Below are 17566 nucleotides of genomic sequence, written 5' to 3'. Positions count from 1 at the left end.
AAATATTTCCATTATTTTCTCTTGTTATTGTGTCTTTGTTTACAGGGACCCCAGCCAAGAACTTAGAAGAGTAAAAAGAAATGATACTTATCCTCCCCTACACATACATTACAGTTTTCTTTTTTCTGCCTCCCACTTAGTGTAATTTAGCTTTGCAAGGCATGAAAACAATCATTTTATATAAAGCACAAATAGTTTACGTTCATAAAATATTTCAAACAAGGAAAACATCCAAAGTTAATTATTATTTAAAACCAATTAATTATTAAAAATTAAGATGTCTTAAATGACCAATCTGAAATTTGGAGATGACAATCTTCAGAATAATATACATTCCTCTTGCAAATATAAGTTGCTACAACCATTTTGGAAAATATTTGGCATTATACAATAACCTTGACCATTTTAATACACTATGAACCAGCAACTTCACTCATATATGTATATCCAATATAAACTCTTGTACATGGGAAACAGGAGGTATGTACATAAATATTTATAAATGCACCACATGTAACTGGAAGAAAACTGGAAAACTGGAAAAAGTCAAGCATCGATTGACAAAAAAACAAACAAACAAAAAGAAGTGTTTGATAATATAATAAAATAGAATGCTATCTAACAATGAAAAGTATAGATTGCAGTTATAGCTAGCTCTATAAATATAGCAAAATAATGCCAAGTTAAAAAACGTAAGTTCTAAAAAACATGACCTACAGCACAAGAAATTTTTATAAAGTCCAAAATTCTAATGGTAAAAATTCTATAAACTTCCAAGAATACATATATTTGGTAATATTATAAATATTGCAAGGGAATAATATTCTAGAAAATCAGAATAATGGGGGAGGCATGAGATAGGATAGGTGAAACTCTGAAGAGCTCTAACAATTTTACTGTTGTATTTATTTATTTATTTTGGCTGCATCGGGTCTTGCTTGCAGCAGGTGGGATCTTCATTGAGGCATGCAGGATCTTTGCTGCAGCATGCGGGCTTTTCATTGTGCTGCGCAGGCTTCTCTCTAGTTGTGGCTTGCAGGTTTCCTCTCTCTAGTTGTGGTGCGTGGGCTCCAGGGAGCGTGGGTTCTGCAGTCGTGGTGCATGGACTCCAGAGTGCATGGGATCTGTAGTTTGCGGAACGCGGGCTCTCTAGTTGAGGCACGTGAGCTCAGTAGTGGTGTGCAGGGGCTTAGCTGCCCCATGGCACGTGGGATCTTGGTTCCCCGACCAGGGATTGAACCCACATACCCTGCATTGGAATATGGATTCTCTACCACTGGACCACCAGGGAAGTCCCCAGTTTTACTGTTTTAATTCTTGGGTTGGTGGTGGGCTTATGGGTGCACATTATATTGTAAACAAATAAGCTAACTAAAGAAAATCCAATTTATTGGATTTATTTAATAATCCTAAGATTATTAAAATTGTAATTAAACATATTGACAATGGACACAAAGTTGTTGTCAGTGATTCTCTAACATATTTCACAGAAAATTTACTTTAAATTTAGCACCAATTCATTGCATTACCTACACAAAAACTTAGGTGTTAAGAAGTTTTCATGTATGCCTAGTTGGAATATTAGATACCAATACCACAATTTAAATGTTTTTTTAAACTTAAACGTATAACTTACCTATGGTCAAACAATTTCATCTCTAGGTATATAATTAAGAGAACTGAGTGCATATGCCCATAAGAAAATATTTGTATAGGAACGGTTATAGCAGCTTTATTCATAATAGCTAAAAATATCCAACATTCCAATAGAAGCATTAGTCATGTATGTATACAATGGAAAGCTAGTCAGCAATAAAAATGACATCATCACTGAGTCCTTACTGAGGCAAAAATATGGTTGAATTTCATAAGCACTGAGAAAGAAAAGTCAGACACAAGATAAATTCCTCTTTGATTCCATTAATAAGGGCTTATACTCAACATTGATAGAAGTCATAATAATGACCACTACAGGGACAAAGGTGCTAACAGTGAAAGAGCACAAAGAAACTGGACGACGGAAATGTTTCTCCTGTGGTTTTCCTGAAAAGTAACGACATTTTTTTTTAACTTCCAGTTGACTAGTCCAAGATCTTAAATCAATTCTGCACTCTTTTAATTGCCATGCAATTCACATCATATCTGTTCTTAAGCCATAAATTTTGCCTTATACTAATCTCCAAAGATTGGTGATTTCATGCTCCTCCACTGTTACCACCTTGGTCCAAGGCAGTATCTAGTCACAACTGTACTAATGCAATGACTTCCTAATTGCCCGTTTCAATTCTCTCTGCAAACATGATAATGGTTGCCAATTATTGGATTAAAAGCCCAAATCCTCACAATGGTCATCCTTATATTTAAAATTTTGGCTCCATTACCTCTACTCATTTTCTACAACCCACCAATGTAATCCTCGATTTTCTTTGAACTGCCAGGCATGCCCTCTCTTCAGGACATTTACACTTGCTTCTTTCTGTGCCCAGAACATTCTTCACCAGAACTCCATTTGACTTATTAACTCCTCTCATTTCAATCTTTGACCAGATATCACCCTCATATTTGCCCTTTCATGGACAATATTATGTAAAATTATAAAACTGTCAGTCTTTTCCTATCCCAATTTCCAGCCCTTTTCATTACAATTATTAGGGTTTTTTGTATATTTTCTCAATTTTTCTCTCTTATTTTATTAATTTTATGTGTCCCCACTCTGGGGACCTTCATGAGATCAGAGATTTCTGTCAGTTCTTTATTTTCTCCCCTATCCCCAGTGCCTATATTAGTGCCACACAGAGTAAAGCAATAAATCAGTTGTTGAGTAAATGCACAAATGAATGAATTATGTATTTTGCTCTATACTGCAGTTTACCTCAATGTTACAAAGGTTATCTTAATGTTATGTGGTTGGATAGATTGGATTTCCTGTGTGTTGCATTTCAGGTGATAAGGAGGACATTACAGAATGTGTTGTGAGATGTGAAGATTGAATTGACAGGGGTGGAATCTATTGCTTCAGAAGACAAACAAGGTTAACAACACTCTTTTTCCAGATTCCAGATTGTAAATCCATCTAGTTCCAATAACAATGTTTAAGTAAATTCTGAAACCCCCCAAAATCAAGACATTTATCAATTTTTATTTTATTTATATTGCTTAGCTTTTATATATTCTAAAACAGTATCCTAAGGACAGGTTTTAATTGTGCTTAATCTCAATCAGTAAGGGGTTCCTAAAGTCACAGTTCCTGTATAAATATGCATGCCTCCAACAATCTCTTCATGACCCCAATAACTCCTTTATTCCTCAGGGTATAAATAAATGCATTCAAAAAAAGGTGTGATAATGATGTAAAACTCTGCTGCTCCCTCGTCCTTTTATAAGCCTGCCACAATCAGGTGAGAAGAACAAGTGGAGATAGCTTTTTTCTGTCCTTTTCCTGAACTCATCTGGAATACCACAGTAAGTACACAGGCATAGGAAGCTAGAATGGCCATGAAAGGTAACAACAGTATAATAAGGCCACTCAGGAGAACTGTATATTCATACTGGGAAGTATCCTGAGACACCAATAGCAAGCACCAGGGATGGAACTTCACAGAAAAAGACATTAATGAGTCAAGAGCTACAGAAGGGAAGTTGAAATGCAAACAGCATATGTATTAAAGAGTTGACAGAACAACTGGTCCATGCACATGTGACCATGAACCAACAGATCATCTTGCTCATGAGTAAAGGGTAACGTAAAGGATGACAGATGGCTACATAGTGATCATAAGACATGAAACCAAGAAGAAGGGCTTCAGTTCCACCAAGTGTCAAGAACAAAAATGTTTGAATCTTAAAACCTAAAAAAGTAATGGTCTTAATATTGGACAGAAAATTAATTGTCATCCTGGGCATGGTGGTGGAGAAGTACATCATGTCGATGAGAGAGCTGAGTAGAAAGTACATTGGACTGTGGAGTCAGATGTATTGATACAACTGGATGGGAAGTATCACTATGGTATTTCCCCTTCAGAGTCACTGAAAAGAAGTTTGCAATGACAACAAAATGGCAAGTGTTTATTTGTCCCAATTGGAAAAGACAGAAATATAAAATCTGGATATTTTACAATTATCTTTTCTTGTAGTGTTCTTACCAAATATGCTATTTTTTGGAAGAATTTGAGAAAGTTTGGCTTTAATTCTTATTTAAATGGTTAGTAGAATTCACCCATGAAGACATCTAGTCCTTGGCTTTTATTTGTTGAGATTATTTTGATTATTACTTCAATATCCTTACTTGTTATTGATCTATTCAGATTTTCTATTTCTTCATGATTTCAGTCTTGGAAGATTGCATGTTCCTAGGAATTTATCCTGTTCAGGATATTCTTTTCTGGGTTATCCAGTCTGCTTTCAAATAATTGTTCACAGTATTTTCTTATGATCCTTAATATTTCTGTACGATCAGAGTAATATCACTTTTTCCATTAATAATATTATTTATTTGATTCCTTCCTTTTTTATGGTTGTCTAGCGAAAGGTTCTTTCTATTGTGTTCCCTAATCTCCATTTTATTTATTTTTGTTGTGATTCTTTTAAAAAATATTTATTTCTGGTAATGTTGAGTTAGTTTGTTCTTCTTTTCCTATGTCATTAAAATGCAAACAAAGGGTGTTTAATTTCTTTCTTTTCTTAACATCAGTGTTCATCACTATAAACATTCCCCTTAGAACTGCTTTTGCTGTGTCCCATATGTGTTTTATTTTAATATATTTTTATTTGTCTCGAGAGACTTTTTGATTTCCCACTTGTTTTCTTCTTCCTAGACCCACTGGTTTTTCAAGAGTGCAATTTTAATTTTCCACATATTTGTAAAATTTTCAAATTTCTCATTAATATTCATTCTATTTCCTACCATTGTAATTAAAATAGATATTTGATATGATTTCAATTTTCTTAAATTGGTTCATACTTATTTTGTGACCATATATAAGAGCTATCCTGGAGAATGCTTCATGAGAACTTCAGAAGAATGATTTGTGTTTAGTTGCTGTTGAATGTCAGTACATGTCTGTTAGGTTCATTGGTCTAAAGATCAGTTTAAGTCAGTCATTTCCTCAGTCTGTGTTTATGATCTATCTATTGTTTATTGTTGCAAGTGGGTGTTGCAGTCCTTGACTGTTACTGTACTGTGTATATTTCTCCCTTCAATTCTCTTAATATTTGTTCAACATTAGAACATTAGTGTCCTAATGTTGAATACACACATATTTACTATTGTTTTATATCTTGATGAATTGGCTACCTTTTCATTATATAATGACTTTATTTGTCCATTGTGACAGATTTTGTCTTAAAGACTATTTGGTCTGCTACATGTATAGCCAATACTGCTCTATTTTGGTTAATACTTGCATAGAATATCTTTTTCCAACCATTCACTTTTAGCCTAAATATGATCTTAAAGTTAAAGTGTGTCTCTTGTATGCAGCATATAGTTGAGTCTTAGTTTTTTGCCACTCAGAAACTCTATGTGTTTTGATTCTAAAATTTAATGTGTTTAGAGTTAAAGTGATTATTGATAGGCAAGGGAAAACTATTGCCATTATGGTCATTGTTTTTTGTTTGTTTGTTTGTTTTTGCGGTATGTGGGCCTCTCACCGTTGTGGCCTCTCCCGTCGCGGAGCACAGGCTCCGGACGCGCAGGCTCGGCGGCCATGGCTCACGGGCCCAGCTGCTCCGCGACATGTGGGATCTTCCCGGACTGGGGCACGAACCCGTGTCCCCTGCATCGGCAGGCAGACTCTCAACCACTGCGCCACCAGGGAAGCCCATGGTCATTGTTTTCTAACTGTTTTGTTGTTCTTACGTTCCTTTCTTTTTCTTTACTGTCTTCCTTTTGTAATATGTTTATTTTTTGTACTGGTATGCTTTGATTCCTTTCTCTTCATCTTTTGTATATCTACTATAAGATTTTGCTTTGTGGTTACCATGAGGCTTATATGAAGCATCTTATAGTCATAACAGCCTATTTCAATCTAATATAACTTGAACTTCAGTAGCAGACAAAAATTCAACAGTTTTACTCCCCACTTGTGTTTTATTTATGCTACACTTTACATCTTCTTATATTGTCTATACATTATGGACTTTATTTATCTCTAGTTATTTTTAATACTGTTTTGGTCAGGCCAATTACCAAGGTCTGAGGCAAGTGTGGATCTTCTGAGGTCTCTGGATGAATGGGACTCCCTCAGGTCCATGGTCAATAGGGCTGTCGCTGGTACAAGGATTATCCTCATGGTACACAGATAAGCCTACAGAAAGCAGGTCTGTTACAAGGTTTGTGGGTAGGTGTGGCTCCCACCAAGTTCCTGGAAGGGCTCCTCTTGGGAAACTGTGCAGTTTTTCAAGAGGTGAGACTGGCTCTCTACCACAATAGAGTAGGGCAGGAACTAAGTCACAGGGCTGCTTCAGTGTCCACAGTGAGGACAGGGCTCTGCAGGCCTGCTTCACTGGGAATGGATGTGTGGCTTTTCCGAGAACTCTTTGTAGAGAGTGCTGGTGACAGGACCAAGGTTAACAGGGCTGTAGCTGAATCCACAGGGGATTGGGGTTTTTTCTGAGTCCATAATGAGGACCACTGTCAAAGACCTTGACAAGTGGGTCAGGCATGCCCTCTCAAAGATGTCTTTCTTGATCTTGGGCTCGGCTGGAGTTTCACAATTTCCTACTGGGCTTACGAAACTCCTCTAAAGCCATTTTTGTTCTTGGATGGCTGCCACGTTCTTGTTGCTGTGGGAAATGCAAACAGAGGAAACTCTTATTCTCTCATCTTGCTCAATCATAATTCTTGTCAATTATAAAATTGTGCTTTTTTTGAGAGAGAAAATATTTACAAATGAGAATAACTTTGGAAAGGAGATAAGTAGAAAAGAGATTGTGAACTAAAATCACTAATTAAGGAGTTAAACTTTTTTGATTACCAAATGTTTGGTCAGCTAATTCACTCAAAGAAAATATTCTCAACACTTGCCTCCAGAGACAACCAAAAGTCTCATTTAGTCATGGGTGATGAGCAGGTATACAGAAGGTGCCAAAATGTCTTCACTTATCTTATGACTCATAAAATACAAGTCATTGAAATACCTAACATAGTCGATGAATCAGGATCCTGAGAACAGCAATATACACGTCCATGTGGAAAGCAAGATTAGGAACAACACAAGAATTGTTCCATAGACATTCCCAAATCTCACTCATTTGAATGCACCCTATATTATGGGTGAAGAACATTCATAAATAAAGCCAATTTTTTTCTTATTGAATAGTTTTCTCATTTTGTAATTATTGCTCCTGGATTTTTCCTCTAGAATAGTCTTCCTTTTCCAAGATCCATATTGATTTATCTACCATGATAAGTGTAAAAATTATCTTCTGTGAGCACTGGTTTTCCCAGACAATTTCTTGTGGATGGATAGTTGGGGTCTGTGAGTGAAATAATATGGCTTTACAAATATTCACTGCATTCTTCTTATCTTAATGGAAGAAATGACTTCCACGTTCCACATATATGGACCTGGACATGTTCTTCGTTTTGCTCATTGCCATGTTACTGAAAGTGTCTGTGTACCATTATAACTAAACTCTCAAAAATCAATAATATAAAAAGAATCTTAAAGGAAGCCGGGGGAAAAATGTAACCCACAATGGAACCCCATTAGTCAATCAGTGAATTTCTCAGCAGAGCCTCTACCGGCCTGGAGAGAGTGAAATGACACATTCAAAGTATTAAATGATTAAAATTTCTAACCAAGAATACTTTATACAGCAAAGTTATCATTCAGATATATAGGAGAAATAGACTTTCCCAGGCGAAGAAAAGCTAATGGAGTTAGTTCATCATCACTAGACTTGCCTTGCAGGAAATGCTCCAACTAAAATGTTTCTGAATCGCAAAATAAAGGATCAATGAAGTTAAATATAACCTCCAGAATGGGAAAAAAAATATCTTCAAACCATATATCCATATATTTAAGGAGTTAAAATATATTTAAAAACTCATACAACTCAATAGCAAAAAAATAAAAATTTCAATTAAATGTGGGCAAAAGGCCAGAATAGATTTTTCCAGAGAATATATGTGAAGGTCACCAAGTACATAAAATTAACGCTCAACATTATTATTTTCAGGGTAGTACAAATCAAAACCAAAATGGCATAATACCTCACTCATGATAGAATGACTATAATCAAGAAAACAATATGTAACAAGTGTTGAGGATGTGGCTAAAAAGGAACACTTGTGTGCTGTCATTGGGAGTATAAGTTGGTACAACCACTATGAAAAACAGTATGGACTTTTTTCAAGAAATTAAAAATAGGACTTCTGTATGATGTAGCAATCTTACTTTTGGGAATAATCCAAAAGAAATGAAAAAAGAATACTGATGAGAAATCTGCACTCCAACATTTATTGCATCATTATTCACAAAAGCCAATATATGGAAACAACCTAAGTGTTTGTCAATGAATGAACGGATAAGAAACTGTGGTACATAAATACACAATGAAATATTTCCAGTCATAAATAAAAAGAAAATCCTGCCAATAGGAACAATATGGATGGAGCTTGAGGGCATTATGCTAAGTGAAAAAAAGTCAGACAGTGAAAAGCAAATACTATACGATATTACTTATATGTGGTATCTGAAAAAGCTATAATTGTAGAAACAGAGGTTAGAATGGTGGGTATCATGAACTGGGGTTTGAGTTAAATGGGGAGTTGTTGTTCAAAGAGAACAAACCTCCAGTTGGAATAGGAGTAAGTTTTCAATCTAACGTGCATAATGTTGATTTTAGTTAATAATATTGTATTATGTATTGAAAGTTGCTAAGAGAGTAGATCGTAAAATTTCTCATCTCAAAAATGAAATAATAGCTATGTGACATGATGGAGCTGTTATGGAGGAGCTACCGCCAGAGTGGAAATTATGTGCACAATTAAATGATTTGTTCCATTTGTTCAGTTCATGATCTTAGCCTAATTCTGAGCTTTTAAAATTTCATCACATTTCACATCAGATCTGCCAAAAAACCTCAAATATGGAATCTGGCTACTTCTTGCTCCTCCTCAATTACCATTTTGGTCCAATATATTTTATCACAAGGAGACTGCTGCAATGGCTTCACAGCCCATTTCAATCCTCTCTGCAAAACCCAATAATGATTCTGGATCATCTTAAATTAAACACAAATTTTTTATATTAGTCTACTTTATAATCTGTTTTCACTATATCTACTCATTTCCTACAACCCATCAACTTACTTACATTTTGATCTTCTTTGAATTTGCCAAGCATTTTCTCTACATGTGACATTCTCATTTGCTTCTTCCTCTACCAGAAAACACATCACCAGCTATCCATTTGACTTACTTCATAATCTTCTTTCAGTCTTTGACCAAATATCACCTTCTTAGTGTACCTTTGGTGGACAATTTTAAATAATATTGCAAATTTCCCATTAAAATTTCTTGCTTTATTTTTTCATTATTACTTTTTCATTATTACTTTTTGATACACTGCAAAATTTGTTATATATTGAATATCTCCCCGAACTGGAATAGAAACATTATGAGATCAGAGACATCTGTCATTTTTATCTTTGATTACTTCATTATTACCAGTGTCACACATGTAATTAAAACATTACACATTTGTTGAATGAGTGGATTATGTACTTTGCTCCATTTGGTCACTTATAGATTCTCTTAATTTTATGTGTTTGGATAAATAATATTTCCCATGCATTGGATTTCAGGTTCTAAAAGGGCAATTAAAATATTTATAATATGAAAACTGTGGGGTAACAGAGTTGAATTCTACTGCTTTAGTAGTTAAACAATTTGGAAAATCACACTGTTTCTTTAGCTTCTATACTGAAAATTCATCTAATTCCAATAACAATGTGTGAGGTATTTCTGATATCAAGAATGAATCAAGATTTTTATCATTTTATTTATTTAATAAACTTTTCATAGACTTTACATTTGTCTAGGCAGTATTCTTAGAGTATGCATATTCCAAAACAGTATTCTAGGCATAGCTTTTTATGTTGTTCGGTCTCAGTCAAAAGGGAGGTCCTACAGTCACATTTTCTGTACAAATATATATGGTCCCAATAGTCTCTTCAAGGCCCCCATAACTCATTTATTCCTCAAGCTGTAGATAAATGGGTTCAGAAGAGGTGTAACAATGGTGTAAAACACTGCTACTATCTTATCCTCTTCAGGGGAATGCAAGGAGGGTGGCCTTGTATAGGTGGAGAGAGAGGTCACAGAGAATGAGCTTGTCACAATTAGGTGACAGGAACAAGTAGAGAAAGCTTTTTTCTGTCCATTTCCTGAACTCATGTGGAATACCACAGTAAGCACACAGGCATAGGAAGCTACAATGGCCATGAAAGGTAACAACAGAATAATAAGTCCACTCAGGACTATTGTATATTCATACTGGGAAGTGGCCTGAGACACCAATGGCAACATGGATGGAACTTCACAGAAGAATGATTAATGAGTTGAGAGCTACAGAGGGGAGGTTGAAATGCATACACTGTATGTATTCAAGAGTTGACGGAACAACTGGTCCATGCACATGTGACCATGAGCCAACAGATATTCTTGCTCATGAGTACAGGGTAACATAATGGATGACAGATGACTACATAGCGATCATAAGACATGAAACCAAGAAGAAGGGCTTAAGTTCCACCAAGGGCCAAGAACGCAAATGCTTGAATCTCACAGCCTAAAAAAGTAATGGTCTTACTATTAGACAGAAAGTTAATTGCCATCTTGGGCACAGTGGTGGAGATGTACATGATGTCAATGAAAGAGGGATGACTGAGTAGAAAGTACGTTGGAGTGTGGAGTCTGGTGTCCAATCGGATGAGAAGAATCAGTATGATATTCCCCATCAGAGCCACTGAAAACAGAATTGCAATGGCAGCAAAGAGAAAAGAGTCGATTGGATCATATTGGAAAAGACAGAGAAAGTACAAAATCTGTTTAAACAGTTTGATTTCCTGTTTTCATGGCTTAACTAAAAATATAAAAGCAGATAATATTTGAGAATTTCATGTAGCATTTCTGATTTCCCTTTAAGAGAAAAAGATGATGATTATTAAATGTAAGAAAATTTTCTTGAATCACCTTAGGTGAATATATCTCCCTCTACTCAATACAGTAAATCTTTTTCTGTTAAACAATAGCCACTAAACAAATTATAAAATAAAATAAAAAAACCTTTTTACTGAATGTATAATTAAATATATTTTGAAAATAAAAATAAACATTGAGATGCCTTGTCAACATAAATTATTTTCCTCTTTTGTAAATATTAATATCTTCAGGATGATACACTGTAGCTGAGTTCTTTTGTTATAAACATAGTCTTCTAATTAATTCACTTGTATAAATAATAAAATTGTCATGACAGTGTTGGTCATATATATTATAATTTTTAAATGTTTACTGTACTTCTCCATTTTGAATTTATATTGGCTATGAAATAGTATAAAGTATAATAACATATGCAGCCTTTATGAATTAATTAGTGTTTACTTCTTCCTGTGAATGTAGAAGAGATTTAATCAATTGAGGAAAAAATATACCAGACATGAGGAAAAACTTGAGTATGAATTAATAAAATATAAATTTAAAACTTATTTAACTTTGACTCAAGTAGCATTTTAAAAATGGTTGATTCAAAGCTAATAAATTTAATTTTTTTCTCCTTTAATTTCTGACATAAACCTGTCCCTTGTGTAATTTCAGAGCAAATAATGTCTACTAACTAGAGGCCCCTTGGTCTCAAAACATTTAATAAAATTGCAGAAGAAAATATTAAATTTAGCATTTAAATTTAGCATCTTAGCATTTATTGTGTATCTATATTATGGGCATGACACATTGTTTCTGAAACTCTAAATATGAACCAGAATGATTTTGTCCATCAAAAGTTTACAGCTATTCTCTATCACAACCATGTATGACTGTCAGCCTGTCTACATAAGGAGACAGCAGGGATGAGGCAAAGTGAGTAGACTGACACAGACAGATGTGTTAATAACAGGCTGCTATACTGAGAAATAATAAGGGTATTATTGAACTATGAGAAAAGGTTTTAATACAAGTGAATAAGTGAGAAACCATAGGACAGTTTGAGAAAAGCTTGGGAGATCTTATAAATATGTCATTATGCATACAAGAATTCATGTATACCCTCTTTACAATTTCTTTCTTAAAATACCATGAAGTATGTCAGGACACAAAAAAGAAATAAGCATATAATAATATTAGCCTAAGAAGAGACATAATAAAATATTCCAGATTTATCTAAAATTATCTGCATATATAAAACTGTATTTAAACATAAAATAAAATACCTCCCAAGGTTAACTGCAAAATTCAGAACAGGAGTGAAGTATATGTCAAGGAAGCACCTCTACCCACCTTGTAAATTTGAGAGCACATACTGAATGTGCAAAATGGGGCAGAAGGATAGAAAATCCCCATGGGAATCCTCCTGAACCATAGAATGTCAGAGAGCCATAAAATTACTGACCAAAGTCAATGCTTTTTAGCCTAGGTAAAATCCAAATTCTTCTATTTTAAACCCAACTGTGTTCTTTACTATTGAGAGGATGATTTTTTTTAATTTGAGCTATGCATGAAAGAAATAATAGTAAAAGACTATCAGTTACTTCTAAATCAAGATAGAGAATTAGAAAATTACTGATAGCTCAGTAGAAATTTGAAAGTATTAGGTAAGACTTATTATAAAGCTATTGTGAAACAAAGATAAAAAATTCAAAATATTTTCAACAAAACTAGCCAACACTGATATCAAAATATGACAAACAAGAGGACTGACAAAATCACTGCTGAATAAAACATGCAAATCTGAATACAATTATGACAAGCAGAATTCCATGATCTATTACAAAGTTATAGTTATCTGTTATCAGCCAAGCTGATATAAAACAGACAAGTCCTACTAAAAATAAACATATCAGTAAGTTAAATAAGAGTGATACTATACACTTTAATATATTCCAAAAATAATTTGATCTAATTGAAACCAATTCTTAATAAAAATATTATTAAACAGGCTATCATTATAGATCCTTACTCCAAAGAACAGTGTTTCTACCTGAAACAAAAACCACAGTGATATAAAGATGAATACTTATTTAATTCAGAAAACAAAATTAAAAATGCATTGTACCATACTGTTAAATTTTTTAATGTCCTAGCCCAGAAATAAGAGACACAAAAAATATCAATAACAAAAAAAAAAGACAGAGCTAACAATTGCTTTTTGAATATTACTAAAACTAGTAACATTCCTATATACTTTCATTCTCTTTACAGTAGTCGAAAATATTTTCACATTACTAATAACAAACGATGAGAGTTAAATACAATAATTTACATGTTTATCATAAAATTTGGCTTATGTTTTTTAAAATAAACGGAATAACAGACATAGCTTGTGATTTATGGGATATAATAAATATCATCAGATAGCACTTCTTAGTCAACTAATGAATGGAAATCTACCCTAAATTTCAAAGTTGTATATTTCATGTCATCATGTAATTATGGTGATAAATATCTGGAATTAAATAATCAAGCTTGAAGGAATCTGAAAAAGGTTGACAAGAGAGTAAGAAGAGGAAATGCCACCTACGAGATTTTACAGAGAAAAATTATTGAAATAGTAGAAAATTTGTCAGATATTGGTCTTTTATTACTTTCAGAGAGTAGGTCGTGGATGTTCTGGGTTTAATCAGAATCTTTACACAGAAGACAAACTTTAGAGTGTGTAGTTAACTGAGCTACTTTCCCTTAGCTCTGATTTGTTTTTGGTCAAATGATGTATTAATCACACTTGATTCCCCATGAATTCATGGCAGTCTGGAATATAGTTTAAATTTGTGTCATGATTAAAACATATATTTATTATCCTCTTTATTTCTTTTAAATAAAGAGAGAAATTTTAAGTCTTTTGATAAGCATATAAAAAGTTATCTAATTAGGTTTTCTCTCAACTCTGATTCCAAGGATAATTAATTTATACTGTGGTAAGTATTAAAAACAATTAATGGTGTAAAACCCTCTCCATAAAGTTGCAGCACTCAGTTTTTGTCTATGCCACCTATTATGTATTATAAAAAATAAATCATTTAATAGATGAAGGAAAAGTGCTAAAATAAATGTTAAGTTCAGAAGTAGCTAAAAGACATCCTGTATCTCATATCCCCCATAAGAAGAAATCTCCCATGTCCCAGCCTCTTCTTCAAACATCCAAAGTCATTTCTCTGATTTTGACAAAATTCCAAATGAGAGGTTCAATTGGCATTAATAAAAAAGAAATATACTGAAGATTGGAAGATTTTATGGTACTATATTTACCAGTAGATTTAAACAGATTACAAATTTCAATCCTAAAAGAGTCTAATTATAATATAGCTCCAGTGCATTAGGTAATATCTAGCACCTTTTTTTAATTTTTTTTTTTAAGAAGATGTTGGGGGTAGGAGTTTATTAATTAATTAATTTAGTTTTGCTGTGTTGGGTCTTCGTTTCTGTGTGAGGGCTTTCTCTAGTTGTGGCAAGCGGGGGCCACTCTTCATCGCGGTGCGCGGGCCTCTCACTATCACGGCCTCTCTTGTTGCGGAGCACAGGCTCCAGATGCGCAGGCTCATCAGTTGTGGCTCACGGGCCTAGTTGCTCCGCGGCATGTGAGATCCTCCCAGACCAGGGCTCGAACCCGTGTCCCCTGCATTAGCAGGCAGATTCTCAACCACTGCGCCACCAGGGAAGCCCCCATCTAGCACCTTTAATGTCAGCTAATGTCAAATTAAAATAACATCCACTTAAAGTGTGTTGTAAACAAAAACCAGAACCTTTGGCAGTGAGAGAAGAAGCAATATTAACATTTTTATTCACTATGGTAGATTTGAGAACTCATTTACTATTATTAGCTCTATAAACTGAAAATCACAAATTTCTACCTAAACAACTTCATCAAAGAAACAATTAAATGTGTACATATTTTTATCATGATTCACCCTCTCCAGATCCTTATCCTTATTCATATATATTTTTTTGCATTGTTCCATTGACTTTTGAGTTCTGTTTTTATTAAAAATCTTTATTGTAGGGTTAATTTAAAGATATTTGTAACTCATCTCAGGGCATGGAAACAAAAAATGTGTAGAACTGAAAGCCATGGATATAGAGCATATGTCTACTCAATATTATCGGGCAACAATAAAAGTTTATAAAAATGGAACTATTAATAGCTAGCACTGTTATGGAGCCATACGACTTACAGAATATTTATTTGAATAGAACTGCATAAAATTCTCCCCATACGTTTGTACTTTTTGAAATACTTTACCTCCTTTACACACTTTCATCATTCCCAAAATATTATGGACTATAATTATATGCTAAGCATAACATAAAAACTTGAAGATAAAATAAGGAAGAAGAAGACATGTTCCCTACTGTAACTGGGAATACAAGAATGCTCTAGGGACATGCTCTCTTAGGTAGAGGATACACAGGACTAGTGAATCCTGGTCCTAGCTCACTGCACCAAGATGCTCCCCAGCCCCTTTGCCCTTGTAACCCTGAGATGATTCAAATTCAATATAAGTAAATAAACTTCAAATACAGACCTTTATATTATTTTTGCATAAGTAATATCTGTGTAAACTTAGCCATCCAAGAAATAGTCCAAATTAAAAATATGTGCATGTAAGAAAAATAATAAAATTAATCTTAACATAATTATTGAAGTGAAATACAATATTTAAAATATAATGTCTAAGAGTAGTCACAGTTTTTGCTTTAAGTATGTGTTGCAGTAAACTCATCAAGGAAGTAGTTTCTTTTGACTTCAGAGGATACAGCAGTCTAAACAGTTACATGATACTGAATGTGGTTTTTACCATGAATGAGACTTCTTTACCTTCATCAAGCCATGTCCCTGATGCTTACCTTGAAAGCATAGGTTATCCACTAGATAGACATATCAATTGTCTTTCATTTCATAAAACATTTAAAGTTCATTTCCACTGAGGTATATTGCCCCCTTATACAGAGATAAAGATCATTCTTCTAGGATATTTTACCTGAAATAAAATAATAATCAGGGAATAAGAGATGGAGCTGAAAATCAGTATAAGAATGATTCCCTACTACCCCAGTTAGAGGTAGTAATTAGAATCACAGCAATTCCTTTTTCAATAATCTTTTAAAATAAAATTGTATTGCTTGAGGGTCATAGAAAGACCACATATATTTTTAATGATTAATCTATTTAATGTGGCACTACTGCAGAGTCATAAAAATACATTTTTGAAAAATCTATAATTTGAAACACATTTTCAGAACTATTACTATACTACGACTTTGTAAGATTACTATTTTTTCCCCTTGAACAATAAGCCTTCAATCATTTAGCATGAAAAATTCAGTGGAGAATAGAATTTAAACAAAAAGGTCATTTTCTCAACCTTATGAAAGACTTTTAAAGGCTCAAATTAAAATGGGCTGATGGGGGCTTCCCTGGTGGCGCAGTGGTTGGGAGTCCGCCTGCCGATGCAGGGGACACGGGTTCGTGCCGCGGGGCTGCTGGGCCCGTGGGCCGGGGCCGCTGAGCCTGCGTATCCGGGGTCTGTGCTCCACAACGGGAGAGGCCACAGCAGTGAGAGGCCCGCATACCGCAAAAAAAATAAAATAAAATGGGCTGATGGAAATTTATATGTTGTTTGCAAAAGACTTTTAAGGAAAACTTGGTCTCTAGTCTACAATTAAAAACATTGGCTGTCTGCACTCCAAAAAGAAAAATGAGGTGTGTGTGAATATACAAAATAATTTTGTTCAAATGAAAACAATCAGGTAAAAATTAGCATATAGTTGTTAAAAATTATCACATATTTCTATTTCACCTTTAAAAAATACGTAGGTTAGACTGTACATAATGATAACCAACTGTTACATAGTTTGTTATATTTTGAATAAAATAAGTATGATGTTTCAAGGAATTATATGACCCAGGCAATAAATTTTTGCTTAAAAGAATCTTAAGAAGATTACCATACTCATGGTAGCAGAAGACTTATTTCTGAAAGTCCACAGGTCCAATACGAATGTTATAGCAAGTTAGGGTTCACTGTACCCAAGTTCATAGAGAGGAAGTTAGATAATGGCATGTTATTCACTTAATGTTATTCTATTGCAACAAGATTTACTTAGTCTGGATAAATTAAAGAGAGGTTAGATTTTAATAAGTCAATCTCTCTAAAATAACTATGAAATGAGATGACATAGGCAACACGTTTGCTCAGGTTAAAAATAAACAACAACAACAAATATATATATACATATATAATACATATACACACACATATTCACATATTCACACACTACATATGCAAACACACATACCTATTATATACATATATATATATGAATACACACACATACATAAAGTGCAAT

General features: G+C 34.0%; 1 protein-coding gene across 1 annotated transcript; it reads right to left on the bottom strand.

The window, feature by feature from the left end:
• Positions 1 to 3377: 3377 nt before the first annotated feature.
• Positions 3378 to 17173, bottom strand: LOC309958842 (olfactory receptor 2AK2-like; the record flags this gene model as incomplete). The annotated part of the gene is given in 5 exon segments (XM_082834989.1): positions 3378 to 3572; positions 3574 to 3618; positions 3622 to 3848; positions 10794 to 11052; positions 17165 to 17173. Coding segments are annotated over 5 exon segments (735 nt in total).
• Positions 17174 to 17566: the final 393 nt, after the last annotated feature.

This window comes from Leucopleurus acutus (assembly GCF_964270905.1).
Source record: "Leucopleurus acutus genome assembly, chromosome: 3".
Lineage (NCBI taxonomy): Eukaryota > Metazoa > Chordata > Mammalia > Artiodactyla > Delphinidae > Leucopleurus > Leucopleurus acutus.
The sequence above is the reverse complement of the archived record's forward strand: the minus strand, read 5'-3'. Positions and strand labels throughout refer to the sequence as shown.